Source organism: Vigna umbellata, chromosome 1, assembly GCF_029865625.1.
Source record: "Vigna umbellata cultivar VRB3 chromosome 1, Vumbellata_1.0, whole genome shotgun sequence".
Lineage (NCBI taxonomy): Eukaryota > Viridiplantae > Streptophyta > Magnoliopsida > Fabales > Fabaceae > Vigna > Vigna umbellata.
The window spans coordinates 102,896,447-102,920,170 of record NC_142165.1 but is presented as its reverse complement, the minus strand read 5'-3'; the positions used below and the strand labels follow the sequence as shown (position 1 = coordinate 102,920,170).

General features: G+C 31.2%; 2 protein-coding genes across 3 annotated transcripts; both read right to left on the bottom strand.

The window, feature by feature from the left end:
* Positions 1 to 1,337: 1,337 nt before the first annotated feature.
* On the bottom strand, positions 1,338 to 4,749 carry LOC124848849 (putative alpha,alpha-trehalose-phosphate synthase [UDP-forming] 11). The gene is made up of 3 exons (XM_047326662.2): positions 2,351 to 4,749; positions 1,982 to 2,255; positions 1,338 to 1,813 (listed from the first exon to the last, which is right to left on the bottom strand). The coding sequence occupies exons 1-3, from the start codon at positions 4,336 to 4,338 to the stop codon at positions 1,508 to 1,510; spliced, it is 2,568 nt and encodes an 855-aa protein (XP_047182618.1). The 5' UTR covers positions 4,339 to 4,749; the 3' UTR covers positions 1,338 to 1,507.
* A 12,245-nt stretch (positions 4,750 to 16,994) lies between these two features.
* On the bottom strand, positions 16,995 to 20,012 carry LOC124848857 (uncharacterized). Of its 2 annotated transcripts, none has more exons than XM_047326673.2 (5): positions 19,886 to 20,012; positions 19,152 to 19,224; positions 18,031 to 18,132; positions 17,736 to 17,837; positions 16,995 to 17,275 (listed from the first exon to the last, which is right to left on the bottom strand). In XM_047326673.2, the coding sequence occupies exons 1-5, from the start codon at positions 19,960 to 19,962 to the stop codon at positions 17,231 to 17,233; spliced, it is 399 nt and encodes a 132-aa protein (XP_047182629.1). In that variant the 5' UTR covers positions 19,963 to 20,012; the 3' UTR covers positions 16,995 to 17,230. The 2 variants fall into 2 exon arrangements, with proteins under 2 accessions (XP_047182629.1, XP_087961398.1); XM_088105272.1 differs by having other exon boundaries at positions 19,164 to 19,224.
* Positions 20,013 to 23,724: the final 3,712 nt, after the last annotated feature.

Sequence of the window (23,724 nt, the reverse complement as noted above, 5' to 3'; positions counted from 1 at the left end):
TATAACTTTTATGTGATTGATCAATTTCATGATACTTAGGTACATGAATTGAATATGCTAGCTAAGTCTTTGTCTCCATGGCTCAGAATGTTAGTTGACTTGGACAAATCTTATTGGATCATTAGGCTTCAAGATAACTCATCATCTACTGAACTTTCAAGTCAATCAATAAAATTAGTTTTAGGTACGAAAATTGTTCATTTACATGGAAAAGTTTGAGCAAGTAGTTGGATATTGTATAAGAAACTTCTGTCGACACGTTGAAATTTCAAAACAAAAATTATCAGCATGTACTACCACTCAAGGTGTTCTAAAATAAGTGGTTCTTCCATCGGAGCAAGGACTTACAAAATAAAGTAATACATATAAAGTTTTAGGTATGAAGAATAAGAACATACTTCATTCACACTGCATCTTATCTTCCTCTTAACTAACAATTGTTACCGTTATTCATATAATTCTTATAGGAGTACTATTTTACTATAATTATCTGCTTAGGAGTTTGATAGTATATCTAGATATCAATTGAGAGACTTCAAAAATACTCTAACTTCCCAAACAATACACTTTTCTTTATTTATTTTGTGTTTTATAGTTCAATATGTGCATTAGAATTTTTAAAAGGACGTTCCTAACTTTTATCCAATTACGATCTTAACAGTACGTGAGTACCTAAAAAAGTTAGTAATTTCTGGCTCGACAAGATAAGGCAGAGAGGTTTGAAAATCTGGTGATTTTATTCTGATAATGGTTGGTGATAATTTCATTTATCAAAATTTACTGTTAACATTGATTCCTGGTTCTTATTATGCTGTACATTGGTAAAAAGATTCAAGTAGATGGTTCACAATTAACTCTTCCGCACACCACCGTAACATCTATGACAAGTTCTTTGCAAGGTAAAACAAGTTTGCCAGCCTGTTACGAATTAATAGTACTTCTAATCTGACAACAGCTGCAAGATCTGAGCCCTCATCATATGAAACTCGTGCCTAAATTTAATTAAACTCCAAAAGCTGTACCTTTTTCCTTACAATTTGCAACATCAAAGCAACTACCACCCAACCATTAAAAAAAAAGAAGGAAGTTCAGTATTGCAAGTTCCGGTTTTCGTTCAGAAACCAAGGAAACTTCCGCAGCCAGTCAACGAAAATAATAGGGTAATGGTAAAATTTTACTTCGTAAAATGGACATCCACTGCCCAAGACCTAATCAACCTACCCATTTTGGTCATTGTCAAGAAAATTAGTTGTCTCCTCAAAACTTTATCTTATTGTTGAACAAAACCTTATTTTATTGTTGAAAGAGTGCTGTTAGGCATGTTTTTTATTGAACCGTGAAGAAACTCAATCCTTGTTTCATACAAAAACGAAAAAAATTTACTGCGAGTTATAAGAACATGAATCAGCTAAACTGTGAATTTCTAAGTATTGACCTTTTAAAATCATCCTATGAAAGTATCATTCTGTACAAAGATTGTTTTCTGTATCACTTTCTATAATGTTCCTCACAATGCCTGAGAAGTTATTGTGGATGAGGATGTTGTTGATGGGCACGCAAGTCCTTCAAGCAAATTGATTACTTCGTTAGTATCATCCAAATAGTATTTTGCCATACTTGGTTTTTGTCCAACAGTGCATGCAAACACTTTGGCTATGGTTGGCAGAGCTGGATTAGACACTGAACGAGCAATACTTTCGAACATATCTTCATCTGAGCGATCATCTCCTATGCATAATAGAAAATCAGGTGACTTTCCCTTACTTCTCATGGTTGAAATAATGTCTTCCACCACTTTACCCTTGCTCACACCCTGCATTTCATACAACAAATAATTCAACGAATCACCATCACAAACATCACCTCGATAAACAACTTTCATCCCAAATAAAGAAGGAAAACCTTTTCTCCGTCTTTCCTAACAAAACAAACTATTGTGTAAGCAAACATATACGCATTTAGGCCCTAAGTTAAGTACTACCTGAGGTTTAACTTCAACTATATGTTGTCCCCTTGTAACCACCACTGACTCATTGGCCAGCACACTCTCCAAGTGATCAAGAAGCTCTTTTGCTTGGCATGATCCAAAATAAGGATCTGCTTCTTGATGATGCCACACCATTGCGCTTTCCTTGTGTTCAATGAAGGAACCATCCGTTGCTTCTGTATAAAGCGCCATCACAGGTTCTGCAATCATTTTCCATTCACAATCGATTGCCAATCCGCAAGTCTCCCAAGGAGAATTCATACTCCACCTGCAAACAAATGAAAAACGAAAAGATGATATCACATCAAGAAACATCAAAACCGAACATTTACCAATCTTCGACAACATGAAAATTCAATGTACCTAGTGAAGTAACCGTGCTCAGCAGAGAGACCCAATTTCTCACAGGGAGAAAACCATTTGCTCAAGCAATCCTTATCCCTGCCGCTCACAATGAACACCATATTTTCGGGGTCACTGCATAAGTAATTCAAGACAGAAATAACTTCCACGCTTGGAGTCTTGTTTATTGAGGCCTGTGGCATCATGGTGCCATCGTAGTCCAAAAGGATCAACCGACTGTGTGTACCTCTATACGCAGAGGCAATGTGATCTACAGAGAGCTTCCTAAAGGTAGGATCCAGAGCAACAATTCTAAACCCCAATCCGAACCCAACACCCCAGTACCTCTTGGAATAATGCTCCCTACATGCTCTATCTAAATCTTGATCAAAACTCCTTGCCCAGTAAGCCACGTCATGAGAGCTAATGTACTTGTAATGCTTCTCATGGCGCAAATGCTTCTCTGCCTCCGACATTGTTACAGCTGAATTCATTGCCTCAGCGACTTCATCAATGTTCCACGGATTAACCCTGATGGCTCCACTGAGAGAAGGGGAACACCCTATGAACTCAGACACAATTATAACGCTCTGTTTAAGGGATTTTTTATCCTCGCCTTCAACCCCAAGAGCTTTATCCAAAGCAACAGTCCCCTGCCTACACACAGTGTACTCGTAAGGCACCAAATTCATCCCATCCCTCACAGCATTCACGACGCAACACTCGGCAATGGAGTAATACGCTGCCTTCTCCTGCGTGGAAATTGGTCCATTCACAAAAACAATAGGCTTGTACCCCGGTTGCGAATACTTCTCATTGATATCCCTCGCAATAGCCTCGCTCTCGCTCTTCACGTCCTGAATATCCTTCCCTCTGCTCCTGGCAGCGTTCAGAATCTGAACCAACACAACACGACCCCGCAATCCTTCGTCCACTTCCAAAAGCTTCCCCAAAGCCAGGAACTTCAAACTAATCCCCTTGAACAAGTCCATGTCATCCACCCCCAATATCACAACCTTCCCCTCGTACTCCTTCTTCAATTCTTTCACCCTTTTTGCGGTCTGCGGCAACGACAACACCGACTCCAAGAGGCCCATGTGGATCCCCGCGGGGAGGATCTTAATCGTCACGGTCCTACCATAGTAATCCAAACCAATGTAACCCCTCTTGGACTCGTAATCCAGCCCCAACATTCTGCTGCAACACGACAAAAAATGCCGCGCGTAGTCGAAGGTGTGGAAGCCGACCAAATCGCAGTTGAGAAACGCCCGGAGAATGTCCTCGCGCACCGGCAAAGTCCTGTATATCTCCGAGGACGGAAACGTGTTGTGCAAGAAGAACCCCAGCTTCACGCGGTGGAACCGCTTCCGGAGAAAAGTGGGGAGGATCATGAGGTGGTAATCGTGGACCCAGACATAATCCTCGTCTGGGTTGATAACCTCGGTGACCTTGTCGGCGAAGATCTTGTTGGCCAGGACGTAGGCCTTCCACTGGTCGCGGTCGAAGTGCGCGCCCTGACTCGGCGACATGGGTAGCATGTAGTGGAAGAGAGGCCACAGGTAATGCTTGCAGAAACCATGGTAGAATTTGTTGTGAACCTCTGGGGGTATAAACGTTGGGACGCAGCGGAACCTTTCGAGGAGCAACTGAGCCACTTCTTCTTGTTCGCTCGCTTCGATCTCTGCTTTCAATGAACCAACGTACAACACTTCCACATCCGAAGGGAACCCATCTTTAAGCTGAAGGACCAGGCTGTCTCTGTCCCACTCGAACCTCCATTTCTTCCCCTCACGAAATGCGCGTATCGGTAACTGATTCGCCACCACGACCCGCCTCTCGCGCGGCACCGGCGAAACTACCTCGTCCAATCCAGAATTCTCCATGCCGTTCATGTCCAACTCCGCCACGTCTCCAGCAACCGTGGTCACCACCCGCGGAACCCGAGCCAGCGCTTGGTAATCATCCACCGATACCAAATTTAACAGCCCCAAGCAAGATCTTGACAGCATTGTCCGGAAAGAAACGAATATAGCAACAAAAAGAAAAGAGGATTTTTGTTGAGGGGGGGGTGACGCTTCTTCTGTTGTTGTGATTGAGATGATGGTGTTATTAGAGAAAGATGGATCTTTGAGTGATGGAAATCCCAGATACTGATGCACCTGCCATGGTGGAAGAGCGTGGGTGGCGTTTTTGTCTGCAAGAAGACTATGAAACCAGCGAGGATAAGAACCAAGTGAAGGAAAACTCAACCGGTTTTTTTTGTGTAAACACCTTCATCCAACGGTTCGCGTTTCTTGTTCTCTCATCTCAGTTTCCTAATTCACGATTCTTCTCTCTGCTCATTGCTGACTGTAACCGACTACTCTCTCTCTCTTCCCTATGATGGCGTTATCCTTCATTTATTACCTTACTGTGCTATAGTTTTGTTTACGGGGGTGGGAAGTTTACGGGTTATAGCCGGTAGAAGCGGATAAGGATGTAGCTGTATTAAAAGATGAAAAAAGGGAAATATGAATTGAATGCCAATTCATAGGATCACGTGGTCTTTACGGCAACGTAAGAGAAACAACGTCTCCATTCTTATTACCATATACAGATTTTATTCAATAATTATTTTTATTGATTTTGAATATAATTGTCGACAGCACGTTCCAAAAGTTAATTAATATAAGACCAATGTTAGAATTAGAGATGAAAGACTTTTTTAATGTGGCGGTTTCTCAGTCAGAACTAAGGATAGATCAATATGAAATACTACTAAAGATTATTTTTTTACTAATATAAACTTTCCTACACACATGAATATGAAATCATGCATATCTGCACATTAGTAAAGAGATTACTACACATGAGAGGATAACGTTATTTATGGCATTGACTATTTTACCTACTACCACTACTATTTAAATTGCAATAACGTACAGGTCAGTTAAAAATGGTTTCATAAATTGTAGAGATAGAATTGTATAATATAATTAATTAATTTAATAATTAAAAGTGATGAGAATAATTGTAGATAAGTGTGGTTGAATGCAGGAGTCGGAAAGTGGATAGAAATGAGGGATATGATGGACAGGTGGGAAAAATGGAAACGTTTAAAAGAGAAAAAGCAAAATCGATTCCTGGGTCGCCAACAACATCCTAATCCATGTTCACACGGATGCTTTCTACTTTTATCACTTCTCTTTCGTTTCAACGCAACAACTTTGCTCCATGTTTATTTTTTATAGTTATTCAAAAATTACATCCATAAATAATTATGATGTCTCTTTAAAACATATTTATTTTTTCTTAATTCATTATTATTTTTCATGTTTTTGTATAAAAAATCCAATTTTATCTTATCTTTTTTCTTTTTCTCTACATATCTAGTAATTAAATAAAACCCATCTTCCATTTCTATATAATACCTGTTTTCATTAGCTGTTACAAATGAAGCGTTAGTTGGGAAGATTTTTTTTTTTTGCAATTTTTGTTTTGGGTGTGGGTGGCGAGAAATGACGTTGATATTTGGTGCGATGGAAAGGTAAAAGGAGTTCCTAGAAGTGGCCACGTGGATGTGTGCTCAAAGAACGTGGCGTGTGGGTGTCGTCTTTCGTTCACGGACAACTTTTGACTGCTGACTTGGCACCCACGCCTTTTTTTTATATTAAGACTAATCTTTTAATTCCACATTAACCCTTCACTCCCTCGAAACCAAACATCGCACGTTCTTATTCACATACTCCTTCATCATAACACCTCTTTTTACAAATAAATAGCATTTTCAAAATACAAGTCCATCGTAACCACCACATAAATTAAAATTATAAATACAAAGTTAGACTCGAAATTTAGGTACGTTTTCACCTAAGTATTATACATTCTCTCATACTCTACAAATATTTAAAGAGTGTCAATCAAGCACTGATTGTCTTATTAAGAGTAAATACTCTTCAACTACATGCCTAACTTGAGTGTCAGAGTGTCTTTTGCAGGTACATCCTCCCTCGTCAAGAAGAAGACTGATCGATCGGTGCCAATATCGATCGACCAATAGCAGGAGTTTGGAAGCAAGCAAGCGGTCCAGACACGTCAGCAGGTCAGTATCTCGGTCCCGGAAATATTTGCAAAAAACATTTGGCGCCCACAGTGGGGCCGGGAGGCATCCTACTGAAACCGCAAGGAACCAGACAAGGACGCAGCCTCAACATCAACGTCAACAAGCTTCTACGGCTTTACAGATAATTATTTCGATATAAATTCACTTTATTATATGATTTAATTCAATATTATAATATTGTTCAAAGATTTAATGACACACTTACCACCTAGCCAGCATCAAGTGTTCAACCGTGCAACAGCTCGGCCATTCGGCCTCATTAGTATTCAGCCATTCGGCTTCACAATGCAGGTGTCAGGACCATACAAACCACTCGTCTAAGAGGAGGGCAAGAACCGCGAGGTAAATCCCTCTCGTCCATTAGGAAATTCTCCAGCGATTCCTAGGTCAAAGACCGAGAGGTAAATCCCTCTTGTCAACAATCTGAAGTCGAAAACCGAGAGGTAAATCCCTCTCGGTCGAGAGGTAAATCCCGCTCGCCAACAATCTGAAGCTCAAAGAAGAGAGGTAAAGCGCTCTCAAAGCCGAACGCTAAAGCCCGTTCACTAGAAAGCACTCCTAGATCAAAGTAGAGAGGTAAAGCCCTCTTAAAGTCGAACAGTAAAGCCCGTTCACTAGGAAGCACTCCTAGATCAAAGCAGAGAGGTAAAGCCCTCTCAAAGTCGAACGGTAAAGTATGTTCACTAGGAAGCACTCCTAGCTCAAACTAGGAAGAACTCCTAGCTCAAAGCAGAGAGGTAAAGCCCTTTCAAAGCCGAACGGTAAAGCCCGTTCCCTAGGATGAACTCCTAGGTCAAAATCAAGGACCGAGAGGTAAATCCCTCTCATCTGAAAGTAAATCCCTCTCGTCAACAATCTGAAGTCAAAGACCAAGAGGTAAATCGATCCCTCTCGGCCGAGAGGTAAATCCCTCTCGTCAACAATCTGAAGTCAAAGACCGAGAGGTAAATCCCTCTCGACCGAGAGGTAAATCCCTCTCGACCGAGAGGTAAAACCCTTTCGCCAACAAACTAAATTTATAAATCGAACGGTGTAGACAGTCCCCCGTGTACTATAAATCGAACGGTAAAACCCACTCCCTTAGAGGAACTCCTAGGTCAAAGTCAAAGACCGAGAGGTAAATCCCTCTCGGTTCATATTGAAGGTCGAGAGGTAAATCCCTCTCGATTCATGTTGAAGGTCGAGAGGTAAATCCCTCTCGGTTCATGTTGAAGGCCGAGAGGTAAATTCCTCTCGGTTCATGTTGAAGGCCGAGAGGTAAATCCTTCTCGTTTCATGTTTACATGGAAAGCAAGTTCCTCACTACAGGAAAAACAGTCTCCCTCAAACTCATAAGTCCTATAGTTAACCATGACTAAAACGAAACGCTTAACTCGGACTTGGGGGGCATAATGTATCGTACCCATGGAGACCGAATGGTTAACATTCAGCACCGTTCGGTCCATCCACTCAGGTCAAAGATTGGACCGTAATTGGGCCAACACTTAAGCTATCGTTGGGCTAACAGTCCAGCAGATGATAAAATAATCAAAGAATATCTAATTAAAGATATTGATAAGCAGGTTATAAACAACCAACCACATTTTCAGGTAATCTGTTTATATCTTATTTTGTTTATATTTTATTGGGCTTGTATTAGCTCAGGATCCATGAGGTAAATTATAAATACAAAGTCAGGGCCGAAATCCAGGTACGTTTTCACTTAAGCATTATACACTCTCCCATACTCTCCAAATATTCAAACAGTGTCAATCAAGCACTCATTGTCTTATTAAGAGTAAATACTCTTCAACCACACGCCTAACTTGAGCGTTGAAGTGCCTTTTTCAGGTACATCCTCCCTCGTCAAAAAGAAAATCGATCGATCGATGCCAATACCGATCGACTAATAACAGGAATTTGGAAACAAGCGAGCGATCCAGACACGACACAAGCGAGCGATCCAGACACGTCAGCATGTCAGTCTCTCAATCCCGGAAATATTTACAAAAACAACATATAAAACATGAAATTTAAAAAAAAAAACAATAGTGAACCTAAAATAAAATAAGCCAGTCCTAAATCCTTAATTAATCTGGATGTTCATAATTTTCTCTTTCACCAATCCCTTCGACTCACGCTTACCTTCATAAATGATAAAGTAAAAGCACCGACAAATACACCTTTTAATCATTATTTATTCATAAAGACTGTATAACCGTTTATTAAAACTCTTTTAAACGTTCTAAAAAATAATCATTTCTATGGAAGCTTTTCAAAATATCCAATAGACGTGGTAATAGGAGAGTATTGTAAAAATATTTATTGGTTTTTAAAAACCTCCTTTTCTAAATATGGAAAAAAAAGTAGATTTTGATTTTATGGGCAAAGACTTATATAACTAAAAAAAGAGTTTGTTGTGTAGTGGATGAGTTGACTTGGGGAGAGGGTTATCCTGAGAGGAGAGAGGTGAAAAGAAGGTGCGACACGTGTGAGAATAGGGGCGTTACTGTTGATGATTTCAGAGCGAAGATGTCAGTGGGCCCGCGCCTGTGACTTGTGAGAATTAGTAAAAAGGATAGAGATGCAACTTTGAACATATGGATAGAGTGGGCCCCACCTCTCCCTCACATTGTACGTGGCTCTGTGGACCCCACTTTATCTACAACCTCTTTTATTATTTTTTTTCTTTTTTTAGTTTACCCATTCACGTGGCCGGCATCTTCTGCTGTAACTTCAATTTTTTGCCTCCGAACTTCGGACCCACCATTCCCCGCTTTTTCATCTTTTCCTTCTTTTCTTATTAAATCCTTATCGTTTTATTTTTTTATTTTTCATAGATCTTTTCGTTAGGCACAGACCACCCATGATTCAACAACATTCTCACCCTCCACCTTCTGTAACCTTTCATATAATCTTATTTTAAACTCATTAATAATGTAAACAATTAATACACCCTAACTAATAAGGAATTAATTAAACGTACAAATCTTTTATTAGGAATGCACCAAGTAACTTGATTAGTGAAATATTAAACTAAATTTCAAAGTCCAGGTAAAAAGAGACAGACTTTCAAATTACGAGTCTGTAGTTAAATGATGATTCTGAGGTTACAAGAAACCGCATATCACTTTTTAACATGACATACTATAGATAAAAAAAATGTTCTAATTTTATATAAAATATGATTTTCTTATAAGTCGTTCCAAACATATTGAGAGCTACAAAATATTTCATATGGGTTTAGTAGATATACTTTTTAAAATTATTTTAAGGAAATTTTGGTTAAATATACGTTTGTTATATTTTTCACTTTAGTGGCATAATTACCCCTTCACTTATTTTGTATGAAAATTGATAACAATCTGAAATATTTTAATAAACTTTAAAATAAATATTTTAATAATAGATTTTAAAATAAATAAGAAATAAATTTTATTATATAAAAGTTAGATGTTTATTTCTTAGTTTATATTAAAATTTTCAGTTTTATAAACTTTTTCTCTTTTAACATATTCTTTCTTTAATATGAAAAAACAAATTAAATATGTTTGTAGTTTCTAAAATTGGATTTCGTTTTTTCTTAAATTTAAATAGATTTTAATTTTTGAACTTTAAAAGTAAATAACTATAATATTTTTAATTCAAATTTGACGTGTTATATATATATATATATATATATATATATATATAAGTACGTAAAGAACTTTCTTTTGTGTTTATTTTGTTTTTGCTTTTAACCTTCGAGCTGTTTTATTTAAATTTAACTAATTTTTTAAATCTAGCCTTTTTTTAATTAACTATTTTTCTTAATTAAATAATTAAAAATCATATAGTAAGTAAATAAAAATCATCTACAAAATGTATAATTAATTTGTAAAAATTATTTATATTTATTTCTATAATTATAATTTTATTATTTTTTGTTTTGTTTTTAAATAAAATTATTTATTACTTTATTATATAAAGATGATACACTTCTGTAATGCCTATTTTGTTTTTTTAGATTTTATTCTCTTAATTATTACTTTTTAAATTTAAATAATTATTCATAATAAAAATTTATGTTTCAGTTTTATCATTGTATAACTACTTCGAATAATTATTTGTTGTAAAAAAATGATTTACTTTTGTATTATGATAACTACTTTTTTAAACTTAAATTATTATTCACAATAAAAAAATTTACACAATATTACTTGTAATATTTTTTTCAATAACTAAATTTTATTTTATTATATTAATGAGGAATAAAAGATCCTAAAAATTAATGTGCAAAAGGAGAAAGTAAAGTTAAAATGAACTTTGCATCAGAATTTGTTTTAGTCCGTCACCTAAATTAGAAAGATTTAATAAATGGCAATAACGACCAGGTTGGATGCCCACTAAAAATTAGGTAATAGAAATCGTCAAAAGGGGATTTAAACAATGAATATGGGAAAATGAGAAAGTTTGAGTAAAGATTTGGACAAAACCAACTTTCAAACGTTTTCTTTGACTCCATCAATTAAATCAGAAATTTCAATAAATGAAAATAACAACGAAGTTGGATGTTGAATCAAGATTTCGACAAATCACTTAACCAGTTGCCCATTCAAAGATCACGTTTCATGTTTAAAAAAAAATATAATGATATTTTGATAACATTTTCTTGATAATAATTTTTTGACAATATTTATGTATTATTTTGTAATTGGTCCATGTTAGTGTTTAAGATTATTGTTATTGATTATGAAGTAGTTTTGGATCAATCACAAAATAACAAATATAAATGATATTAAAATGTTGTCAAACAAAATGTTGTCAAAATATTATTATCTAATGAAAATTAGCTCATGGAACAACCAATTTAAAAATTAATCCTCGAACCAATATGTAAAAACAATAAAAAAAAATTAGGTCATTAACTCCCATTTTCAAGATAAAAAAAAATTCTCCCTCATATAAGTTTAGACCTTGAAAAGCATCTTAAAATATCAAGTTTTTAATAAAAATTAAACTTGCAACAAAATTATTATTATATTAATGGCTATACAAAAATAAAGTTGACATAAAGTATTTTATCAATTATGATAATGTTATTCATTGTTTAGAATATTAATTTATTGAAAAATATGAAATAAAAATAATCATAAAACCTGATTGATGATTACAATTTTGAAATTTTTAATATAATAGTATAGTATAACTTTTAACATTTGTATATGGAACTCTTATGGGTTCTACAAAGTTAAGATCCATTAGTGTAAAGAGTTATTTAAGACGCATTTTTTTAAAATTTGAAGTTTGAACTGTTTAAAACAAGAATATAGTTGCAATTAAAAGGAATTCATTCATAACTAAATTAAAAATATCAAACACAAAAATGTACTCACATAAATTCTAAAGCAAAATACAAATAAATTTTATTTTAAAATATCGTTAATACAATAATATTTTATATTTGTATAAAACTTTAACGGTATTTCCACACATGGATAAAATGCTAATAATAAAAATATGTCAAATAAAAAACTTTGGTTTAAGATTATTTAATACTTACACAAAAAGTTGAATGACTAGTATATAGTTATCAGCACCAAGGAGTGACACAAATCTTGTTTTGAGCTAACAAATACAAACATTCGTTTCACAATCTCAATCTTTTTATGTTTTAAAATAAACCAACTTAGTCAAGAGATATTACTTTAGTGACAAGTTTAAATTAATTAAACAAAAATATATAAAAAATGAATTTATGAGAATTATAGAGTAATTGATTTAAAAAAAAAACTTTTAATACGTGTAAACTGAACGAAAGGATCTTGTATGGCAGCCAGCTTGATTGATACATTAAATTAATAATCCAACCTAATATAGGTTGTTGGTGACTGCTAATGTGAGAAATAACAATAGATGTTAAATTGAAAATATCTGATTATATAAGTTAGAGTAGTTACCTATGAAGCTAATTGGTAAGTTTTCAAATGTTATTAGGTAGACCAGCTAATTAAGTTCAGAATTATTCTTTTTTAACTTTTTCTTTTCAATCGGTCTGTCATAGGCATTTTTTATCTATAATAAAATAAAGGTGATTATTTTACTTTAGGTATATAATTTTCTTTTTCCAAAAGTAATCTTAAGATATAATTTTTTTTTTATTAATGCAAATTTTTTCATTATAATATTTTATGAAGAGAGGTATCTGGTTGAAAAAATATAATCATAAGCTATTACATCAGTTATAACCCATAAAAAAATATAATGTGTATTTTTTTTAATGCAAAATCTTCATAAAATTGAAGGTAACAAATACAACAATATAAAAGGTATGAAAAAAAATTATGAAAACAAATATTTACCTCACTATTACTAACCAACTCCACAAGCTGTGATGTTTTCTTTAAGTTCAGATTCGTCAATTGTATTTAATTTAGCAACCACCATTAAAAATATTAATCAAAATGATCAAATAAATTGAAGTGTCAAATATGTTTTAGTGATAAACAATCTCATCAATTATTTTGTATTATGTGTTGCATATAAGTAATGTGTGGATTAAAGTTAAAAAAAGGCAAAACTTATACGACATGATTATGAAAATATTTTAACAAATTTTACAAATTATTTTAAGAATATTTTAATAATTTGTTTTTTAACCATTAATTAAATATCTTTAGTATTAATCAATTATTAACAAGACAATACATTATTTTTAAAAGTTCTTGATTGTTGATTTACTCTTGTTTATTACTTAACATGATTTGTTATCCTCATAATATTTTTTTATGTTTTTTTGCAAATAATTGATTAAGTGAAGCATTAATTAATTATATTGTTTTTAGTTCTGTTTCCAAAAATAACTAAGAACAAGATAATTTATCATCACTTAAATTAATGAATTAAATCAAATCTTTTTGTCAACAATTTTCATGATCTTTTTTAAACCAAAAATAGTTTTACAAAGTTGATACACTTTAAGATGTTAATAAACATTGTCAAGAAAATTTTTAAGAACATCATATTTCATGAGAAATCATTGAAAAATACTAGAAAAGGATGTAGACTTAATATTATGCTTGGTCTTGGCTAATTTAATCCTTAGTATTCATCATAAAAACATGACATTTTCTTTTCTTGATTTGTATTTCATCTTGTATTGATGTGCTTGTAAAAATGTTTGTATATCTTTAGAGGTTGTTCAATAGATTGTAAGTGCGTTATTTAAAAGTGTGATTGCCCTTTTTATAAGTTTGCTGTGGCTATAATATCAATATTTTCAAGTGATTAACATTGGATGTGAAATAGGAAAGATTTGAATCAATATAAAATATTTAGTACAATCTTTCTATCTTTTATCTTTCTTGTTTCTTTAATTTGCAAAAAAAGCATACTCTCTCATCAAATATTTAAAGAAAGATATTCAAAATAATATGTTAATAACTAAAAAGATATCCAAATAGTTTTTCACTTTATATATGAATAAATCTTTGATATTTTGCAACAATTATCCATGACACGCTTATTTGATAAAGAAAATAGTATTATTACACATAAGGAAAGACATCAATATTTTTTACAATTATAACATATCAGAGCATTAATTTACCATAAACATTCTAATTTATAGTTTTAAAAAAATCGTTCATTTTATAATTAATATTCTAGACTGATTCACCAATTGACTCAACCTTTTAAGTCACCTTCTTGAAGTCCTTATGTTGAAGCCAATAATAAAATATTTGAAAATATTTTTTTTTTTTTGAAATTTATTTTTAAGCAGGACAAAATTAGGTGAGAAAGTGATGAATGTGATTTATAACAATCTTGTTTGGACTAAAACATGAGATATGCTTTCCAACTCCACATTGACCTCATCATCTCCTCTACTCTCACCACATTGAACTCACCATCACCTGTACTTAAAAAATATATTGGGAATATAAAAAAAATAGCATGATTTAAAATTCACATAAATGAGAATGTAACTTACTATTAACATGTCATCTATAGCTGCAAAGATAACATGATGAATAACTTTGAACATTATCTTCCAATCATTTACATAAATGGGAAATTGAGATTAATTTATATTTATATAGGACACCTAACAAACTGGTTTTAAATACTGCCAAATAAAAAATTCCATGAAATTAATTTGTGGGAGTAGGCCAGCCAGCAAAGAAGGTCTCTTTCCACCTTATACACAAAAGTTCACGATCTGTACTAACAAATATCGGACTTTAACTAATACAATGCATAGATAATTGAGACGAAACTTTTGAATATTAGGAAGAGTGGAATATTCAAAGTATAAGGCATTCTCTAATTTCTTATGCTTTGTATACCAAAGAATATTATTTCTAATAACTAATCTATATTAAGATTCTTTGTCTTTTAGGCCTTAGTGTTCCCCTTGGACAGGCTAGAATGCAACTTTTTGGTCTTTGAGCAAGAAAAGAAAAAAAATTGAGAGATAAGGCGAGTGACAAAGACTTTGATATCTTATTTCCACGCTAACACTAACAAAGGCCTTATCTATACTAAGCAATTTCAAAAGCACAAGACACAAATTGACAACCTTCATCATTTGTAGTTATCGTTAACTTCAACAAACCATTAAAATAAGCAGCGTGATCAAGTGCATCATCTGCTTCGCTTTTTATTTCAAATATAAGTGAACAACTAATATTCTAAAACCCAATATTCCAATTCATCTTTCTTTCTACCGTCCTTTCTGTCCAACCAAAAATAAAACATCTCAATCATTATCGTAATGTGTATCATACATTTATTGCCCTTTCCTTCCAAGGAATTTTTGCACTAACTAACTTTGAACTTTTTCATCATATTATAAAATTACTAAATAATTCCGTGTGTGAAATTTTGATTGCACCAGATTTTATCATCAAGAAAGCTTGAGCCAGGGACTGGCCTTTTCTATCAATCTACTACTGTGTTTTATTTTTTAATTTTTTATTTGTTTGGTTTCTTTGACGAGTACATAGATCACTTCTTTTTAAATTGTCGTCTGGTATAATGCTGAGACTCGCATGGTACCTATAATGATATTATATTACTTGTGACCCTTTTAATATTAGGTGGTTGATAATTTCATTCTAAACATTTGTGAAATTTATCAAATATTAATAAATAATACGTGTTATAAGACTAACTTGAGTATATGATGTTTTGAATTAGGAAAATTTAGGGGAGTAATAGAATAGTACCACATCGGAACTCAAAAAATGTGTTGCTTATTTTGACTAACTTTCTTGAGCAAAACTAGCAACTTTCTATGGCATTGGCGGACAGTTTCCTCGTTATTTCCGGTTGTGAGAACAAAAGTTAATGAGTATAGGGTCTTCAGATTATCATGCTGACATTACATTCTTATCCAAGACACACATTTTTGTCTGAAAGGGACCCAACTATGTTTAAAATTTAAAAACTGAATAATTGGTCTTAGTGGAGGAAACCTTTTGAGGTTTGCAACAAATCAAACTAGAAGGAACAAAATTTTGTATTTTTGGTGATTTTCTTCTTCTCTAAAAACAGCATTATTTGGTGTAAAAGTTTTTGCAATAAAGCTGTTACAAATTTAATAATCAATTATGAATAAATTTTACCAGACATCTTTTGTTCTTTCCCATTATTAAGAATCATATATCTCCAACAATAATTAAACCGTATCATTAAAGTACGAACACAGGATCGAATTAAAGTACCAACACAGGATCAAATGGGCTTTTCTATCTTTGAAAAGATGATATTTGGATTGTTTTAGGTCCATTGGCGATGACACGAAAAAAAAAATGGAATTTACCTCACTACACTGTGTAGTTTTCCACAATTAATTTTAACTCAATTTTTTGTGGTTTTTAGAGGTTTATATCCAATTGCAGCCCGTTCCAATTTGTGCTTTTTAATTATTAATTCAGAAATTTCTTTTTTGAACAGCTTTAATTTTTTTGGGACAGAATACTTTGACTGATGTCAACTTGAACTGGTTAGAATTAATCGATTGCTTTGAACACAATCTTACAACTTTGATGAAATACGATGCTCTAACCTATTTTTTGATAATCATAACTGAACAGTGATTGAGAATAAAAACAGTTATGTTCTAAAGTCTTTCCCAAAGCAGTATTGGATACGGATAAAAAAAAGGATGGTAATTGGCATTTTAATAAGATGAAATGTTTTATTCACTGAAAACCCCTCGTTCAAGCTTGTTCAAAGAATAACATGTTCTCGTTCACCTTATATGAGTAAAAGTAGTATAAAAGTTCAGCGGTACTACATAGCCTTTTTGTAGTATAAAATATCACAGGCATAACTACATAGCCTTTTTGTGCAGCAGACAGAATAGGGGATTCATCCTAATATCTTGATTATTCTTGTATAAACTAATAACCACTCGTAGAGTTTTGGTAGTTATGAGGTATCAAACTGACTTAACTAAAACTGGATGTACCTGACTTTCTTCTATTTTAATTAATTTTGGGATCAGATAAAGGAGCTGTGTCCGTGTGGTATTATAAGTAAGCAAAGGAAAATGTGCCAAGAATTTAACAATAAATAGAAATCCAGGGAAAAACAATCAGTACACAAGTTGCTTAGCAGTTTAATTCTTCTGTATAGAAGACCTGGGAAAAACAATTGTATGTTACATACCCTTACCAGGTAACAACGAAAATTGAATAGTGAAAGTGTGAAGAAAAAACATCCTTGGCATACTTTTAAGTTTAATGATATGAAGTCAAAAGATATAATTACAAAGAATGTGAGAAAGAATTCTGGAGTTCTCCATTTGTATCCTCGAACATCTTGGAAAAAGTCTATCTTACAAAGAAACTAACAATTGCACCTAAGTAGTCTTGCAGCTGAAAAGAGAAATTTAAAAAAAAAAAAAAACAGTAAATAATAATTGTTCAGTCAAATGAATTTAATAAAATTCATATATCAAATATCTAACATTTGAAAAGTATAAAACTTTGATCAAGCAAAACATTGACAAGATGCATCTTCTAAAAATATAAAACACTTTTTTAATAGGGCTATTTTTGTTGGAAAAACAGTCTAAATGTTATTTGTTTGATTTGAGAACTTTATGGTGGAGATATATCAAATTTGAACCAATTCTTGTCTTTAAATTTAGTAGGTTAAAAATGCACGAAAACTGAATTAGGTAGAATACACCCTTACTAGCTCATATTAGAGACAAATTCACTTTAAAAGGAATGTCCTTGGGTGTCTGTGACGGGTATGTGCATGTGTTTATTTGAACTCATGTTTTTTTCTTGGACATGAAGCACATGTTAAAGAAACATTTCCAAATTTCACCTGAGTCAGAATACTTTTTCCAGTTTGACCTTCAATAACTAGGCCAGCCGTGAGACCGATCATTGCCCATGCTCCATTAATTGCCTCAATTTGGCGTCTTCTCTACAATCAGAGAACATTAAGTTGACCAATTTTTTAGTGAATTGAGAAACAGAGTTTCATCAGAGCATAATCAGTTGCCTTCTGCCCAAACTGACAATTATATGGAAGAAAAATGACTTTCAAACTTTTCATATGCTTCTATACTAATTGACAACAACCCCGAATAGGTGATTCAAATTCAACCATAGTTCACCTTGAGTTTCTCTTTTGCTTTGATTCTTTCCATTTGTTTGGCAGCCAATCGCTTGGCTTCAACAGGATCAACCATGACTGTATCACCCTTTCCTGAAGCTACCTGTATAATTATAAAACTTGCAGACCTTATTACACTGATACAAATTGAAATGTCAAATATAGAAGGGATACAGAAGTAGAAAAAAGAAATCTAACTGGAAACATATGACTCATGAACGTAAGCTAAATATTCAAAAGAAGTAAGAGTTTAGCAAAAAGTGGACGTGACTAATAATAATTGGTTTATTGCATTAAAAGGACAAAAGAACCATAAAAGTGTACTGAAAATCATAAATCTCCAATGAATAATCACTAGTTTAGACAATGAAGAATTTCCACAATAAACAGTTCAGGATAAAGTTCAAGATATCGTGTCACAAGAAGATTCCATCCCTTGTTTTCTCCCAGAGACAAAAGATAGCAATGAAGCAAAATTTCGATTATACACATACAACTGGTAATGATTTTTTCAATTAAACCACATTCAAATTCAAACACAGGTAAACAAATAAGAACATCAGATATTGTCAAGTGAAGTAAATAAACATCATATTAAGATTTAGCAATGTCTTCTATATAAGAATAATGTTTTGTTATGTATTCTTGAACATGAACTGATTATATGTGGAATAAAACAGGTATACTAAGAAGTCATCATGCATTATTTTGTATATCTAATGTAGGTTTTCCCTCACTATTTAGATTTGTCCTACCTATAACTCCAGCAAATTTTCCAAATGTGTCATTCCTCAAAAGTGATTTGACTTTCTACCTGTTATATACCTAGACATCCCTGTCGAGTTTTAAAATTTCTATCAATTTTCTATCTCCGCAATTGTATTTTTACATCAGTACATGTCTAGACTATAAGATAGATTCATTGAAAAAAGAATATATATGGAATGCGCAAAAAGCAACACAAATTAATAGCAATTTGAGAAGACCATACCAATAACTTAAAAGCTCCAACTAACAGTATTATTTAAACTCAAAACTAAAAAAACAAGCATCCCATTTTACAAGTCATTTTCAATCAACAATGAACAAGGACTCTTCACTTAATGCATAATTAGAGTTTACCAGGACTCTAACCGCTTGACCTCGGGTTCTATTGGCAACTATGCTTACATCTTGCTCTTTGATCTGTCCCCACCTAAAACAAGGAGTATAATCTCGTTAAGCAGCAATAAAAAAACAAGGTTCTTATTCCATATGTTCTGTAGAATCTCTTTCAATATGGCAAAAGTTCAACAATTACATGTTAGAATAGGTCAATCTCAGCCTACATGAAGATAAATCTCTCTTCCTATGCACAATTTGTTAACTATATCACATCATTGCTATGTTACTTTACTCATAAAGATAACTTAATATTTAAATCAACTTTATGCCAATTCTCCAAATCCTTTACAGTGTTCTTTTAATGTCAAAAAATTCCAGTGGATTCTTGTTATGAAACATGGGGAAATACATCATAGATAAAAATTTATCTATGAAAATTGAAGTTTAATGAGATGAAAATACAATTCTTAATTCTTAATAGAGCACAAAACCAAAAGCATCTATGAAGTATGATCTAAGTTTTGTCCATAAATCAACTGTTGGTAAACAAAACATTTGGAAATTCGTAATTCCTAATACTTTCCATCAGTTCAAACAATTTTTTTTATAACATCGTCGGCATAACCTAGAAGCAAGTAAGATGGTTCTAGCAAGCAAGTAAGATGGATATCTGATGTCCAAGCAAGCAAGTAATCAGCGTGAGTAATCAGGAAATCTGCTGGAAAGAAAGTGAGGAAAAGAAGTGAACTTACTTGAGAAAAGTGGAAGAGTTGCGGGGAACGGTGAAGGAGAGAAAGTGAGAGTTAGATGAAGGTAGAATGGTGGCCATTGCCCTTCAGTACCCCTGACTACACATTCTCTTTATCCACATTTTCTCGCTCATTCTAATTCTTATAATAAGATTAAAAATAATAAAAGATTAAACTTAACAATCATTAAAATAAAATTACCGGCATTTCTTCTACTTGTTACTAGTACAAAAACATCCACATCCACATCTGTATCTATTTTTCTCTAAAAAGGAAATAACTTTTATAATCATTCTTTTTAAAATTAGATACAAAATAATAACTTTTTGTAATTTTATTATGGATAATTTTTTTACTAGAAGTAATTTTTTATTATTAAAAATAATTATACAATTTAAAATATGGAGTAAACCCGGTTGTAGAGAAAAATATTATAAAACACGTTAAAACTAATCACTCTTATTAATAGATATAACTACATCTCTCTCTTTTTTATAATTATAAATATTCTCATACTTCTCATATTTCATTTTTATATATTATAGTTTTTATATTATTAAGGCGTTTTAAGAGAATCTTTTAAAATTAATATAAGAGGAAAATGGACAAAAATATTCTTTTGTATAGATATTTTATACACAAAAACAACTTTGATTCTAAGACTTATTTACCAAATCCAGTTTAACTTGAAGTAATCACTTGCTAGTAGCATAGAATAAAAGTTATAAAAAATTCTAATAATACTTTGGTGCAAATAAAAATTTATTGTTCGAACTCAAGGTTAATTTTAAGTAAATTTTTAAAAATATTTTAAAGAGATCTAAAAATGTGAATATAATTCAAAAACAGGTTTCAATAGAATAAATTTAATTACTTTTTAGGATACACACACAATAAATTATTATGAACTTGTAAACTCCTGTATCCAGTTATAAAATTATCTATTTATAACAAAAAAAAAATTATTTATTGTGATTGAAAACATAGTTAATAAAATAATAGTGACATTTTTCTCATTTTTAAATATATATTTAGCTTCACTACCAATAAATAACTTTTTTAGTCACTCTCTCTTTTATTATGATTAAAAATATTATATTAATTAAACATAAGTTAAAATTTAAAAGTTTTAAATATATAAAAGTTAAGTATTTTTAAAAAGTTGAAAGATCTAATCAATTTAACAATTGTACTAATAGTTTTTATGTCCTTTTGTAAGTCAACATTATACATGGGTATAAATATTATAGATGGGTATAATTATCCTCACTCTTTGGGCAAACTTGTAAGCCCAATATCATAGTATGTAGGCAGGATTAACTTTCATGATAAAATATAAGATAAAAGCACACGACATGCTCTAATTCTAAAATTGATATTTACCCTTACTTTTGTATTATTAAAACAACACATATATTACTTGTTTTTATTTATACTTAAGTTAAGATCATATATTTTATATGAACATGATAATAAGTTAAAATATTTAATTATATATTTTATTATTGTTTATTTATTTTACATTAAAATATTATTTTATCAAAAACATAATTTTTTTTATAATTTTATAAGATAATTGTAACTTAGTGACAAAACATTTTATTATGTTTTAATATAATAATCATATTAAATTTTGATATAAAGTTCTTAAAATTTGAATTTTTAAGTTAAATGTTGGTCAATGTAATATTCGTAAACAGAGGAAAAATAAGTACAACTTTATTAGAAATACAATAAATGTAAATGTCATTTATAAAATAAAAAATGAACAACGTTTATTTTAAGAATTAAATAATATAGGATTATCATTTTATTATGGAAATGAGCATCAATTTTTTTAAAAAATGTAATATAAATGTCATTCAACATAATTTTCAAAGAGATTGTTGTAATTTTTTCTTATAATTATTAAAAAAAGATAAAATTTATTAATTTCTTTATAACACTATCAATTTTCATGATCGTGGATCAGCTGTAAACTGATACAAACCATCTCCTCCATTACTTTTGAAAAAATAAAATTAATTATTCTTTTATTATTTGTATTCTCATATTTCGTCTAATTTTTAATTAATTTACAATGTATTTATCTATTGCAATATGGAAATAAAAGAGTGAAAAAAAAATCCTCTCAAAAAACTAAAAGAACTATATTCATTAATTTATTTACAAAACTTGAGCCAAAAAAAGAAGAAGATAGTACTAAATTAAGAAGTTATAAGGAAAAGATTTGGATTTTATAAAAGTTAAACTTTTAAATATATTGACATGATATAAAATTTAGTTTTGAATTTTTTAAAGGTAAACAATTTATTAGTAATTTATTGTTCATATTTAAGTATTTGATTTGTTTGAATTTTTATATTTAATTTTAATTTACTTTAATATAATATTTGATAAGAATAAATAGAATTAATTTCATATTTTTTTATTAAATTATGATAAACATGATAGTCTAATAAAAAGCTTAATTAGTAACTTAGTTTCTTTATGATCAATTTTTATATCAATATTTGTTTTTTTACTTAATAGAGTTCAATATTATTTAAACAGAATCAACTTAGTCTCTTTCATGAATGAACATTAACATTATTATAAATTATCACTTCAAACTCTTTTTTTTTCTCTCCGATCCCTTCTTCTTTAATGACTTTCTTTTTTTTCTCTTCAATCCCTTCTTCTTTTGGGATGTTTTCACTTGAGGAGTGAATTTGAAGAGGTGTGTAAATGGATTTAAGAGAATTGTGAGTAAATTGTGGGTTGTTTTTTTTGTTTGAAGAGATTTGTAGGTGATTAAGAGTGAATTTGAAAGTAAAATTTGTAAAAATTTGTGTAGGATTTGAGTTATGTGATAATTAAAAAAATTAATAAATAGAAAATAAAGATTATCAAATTATTCTTAATGGTAATAGTAATATAAAATTATATTTTTGAGTAAAAAAATTTTGGTTAAAATTATTTCAAATATTATATTTTAATATTATTATTATGTATTATTTATTATAATTATTATTATTATTATTATGTGTTATTTATAATTATTATTATTTAATATCATTGTTATGTGTTGCTTTTATTTTTTGAAAACATGAATACTCTTCAAACCATCTTCTCCTTGCTAATCCATGCTTACTTCACCAGATCCACTAACCATCCACCACACAAAAATATCTGCATTACACATAATGGTTTAGGACAACCCATTTAGACAGATGCAAAGCATTTTGGGGCTAGGAGATGTCATGTCCCCTCCAACTTTTAATTTATAAACATTGTAACAATGGACATGAAAGAGTGTTAAATTAAATGGATTTTTTTTAATAAAACAAGTCATTTAATATTAATAAATAAAATAGTAAAAAATAAAAAAGTTGATTAAGATATATTTTTTAATTTTCTCTCTTCTTGCTTTTTAAATTTCACATTGTTTCTATTCATCTTTCATTTTCATCTCTCTTTTAAAAAAAAGGATAATTAAATACAAATTTATTATTTATGTTCTCATTTCTCATTTTTTTTCATTTTTAAAGAAAATAAAATTTTCACAATTGATATATTATTTATGTTCTCCTTTCTATTTTTTTTCATTTTTAAAGAAAAAAAAATTTCACAACTGATATTGTTTTATCACATGAATCCTTTTGTAATATTGTTATATAAACATAAAAGGGGAAATGACTCGTAGGTATGTTTTAATGATTTGTGTTTAATTGTAGCTTATTATTTATTAGAACTGTCAAAATAGATCACAACCTGCGGGCCAATCCGGTTCACTACGGGTTTGAGCCGGATTGGGTTTGAAAAAATTGTTTTTTTTTATGTGGGTCAGATTTCAACCCGAC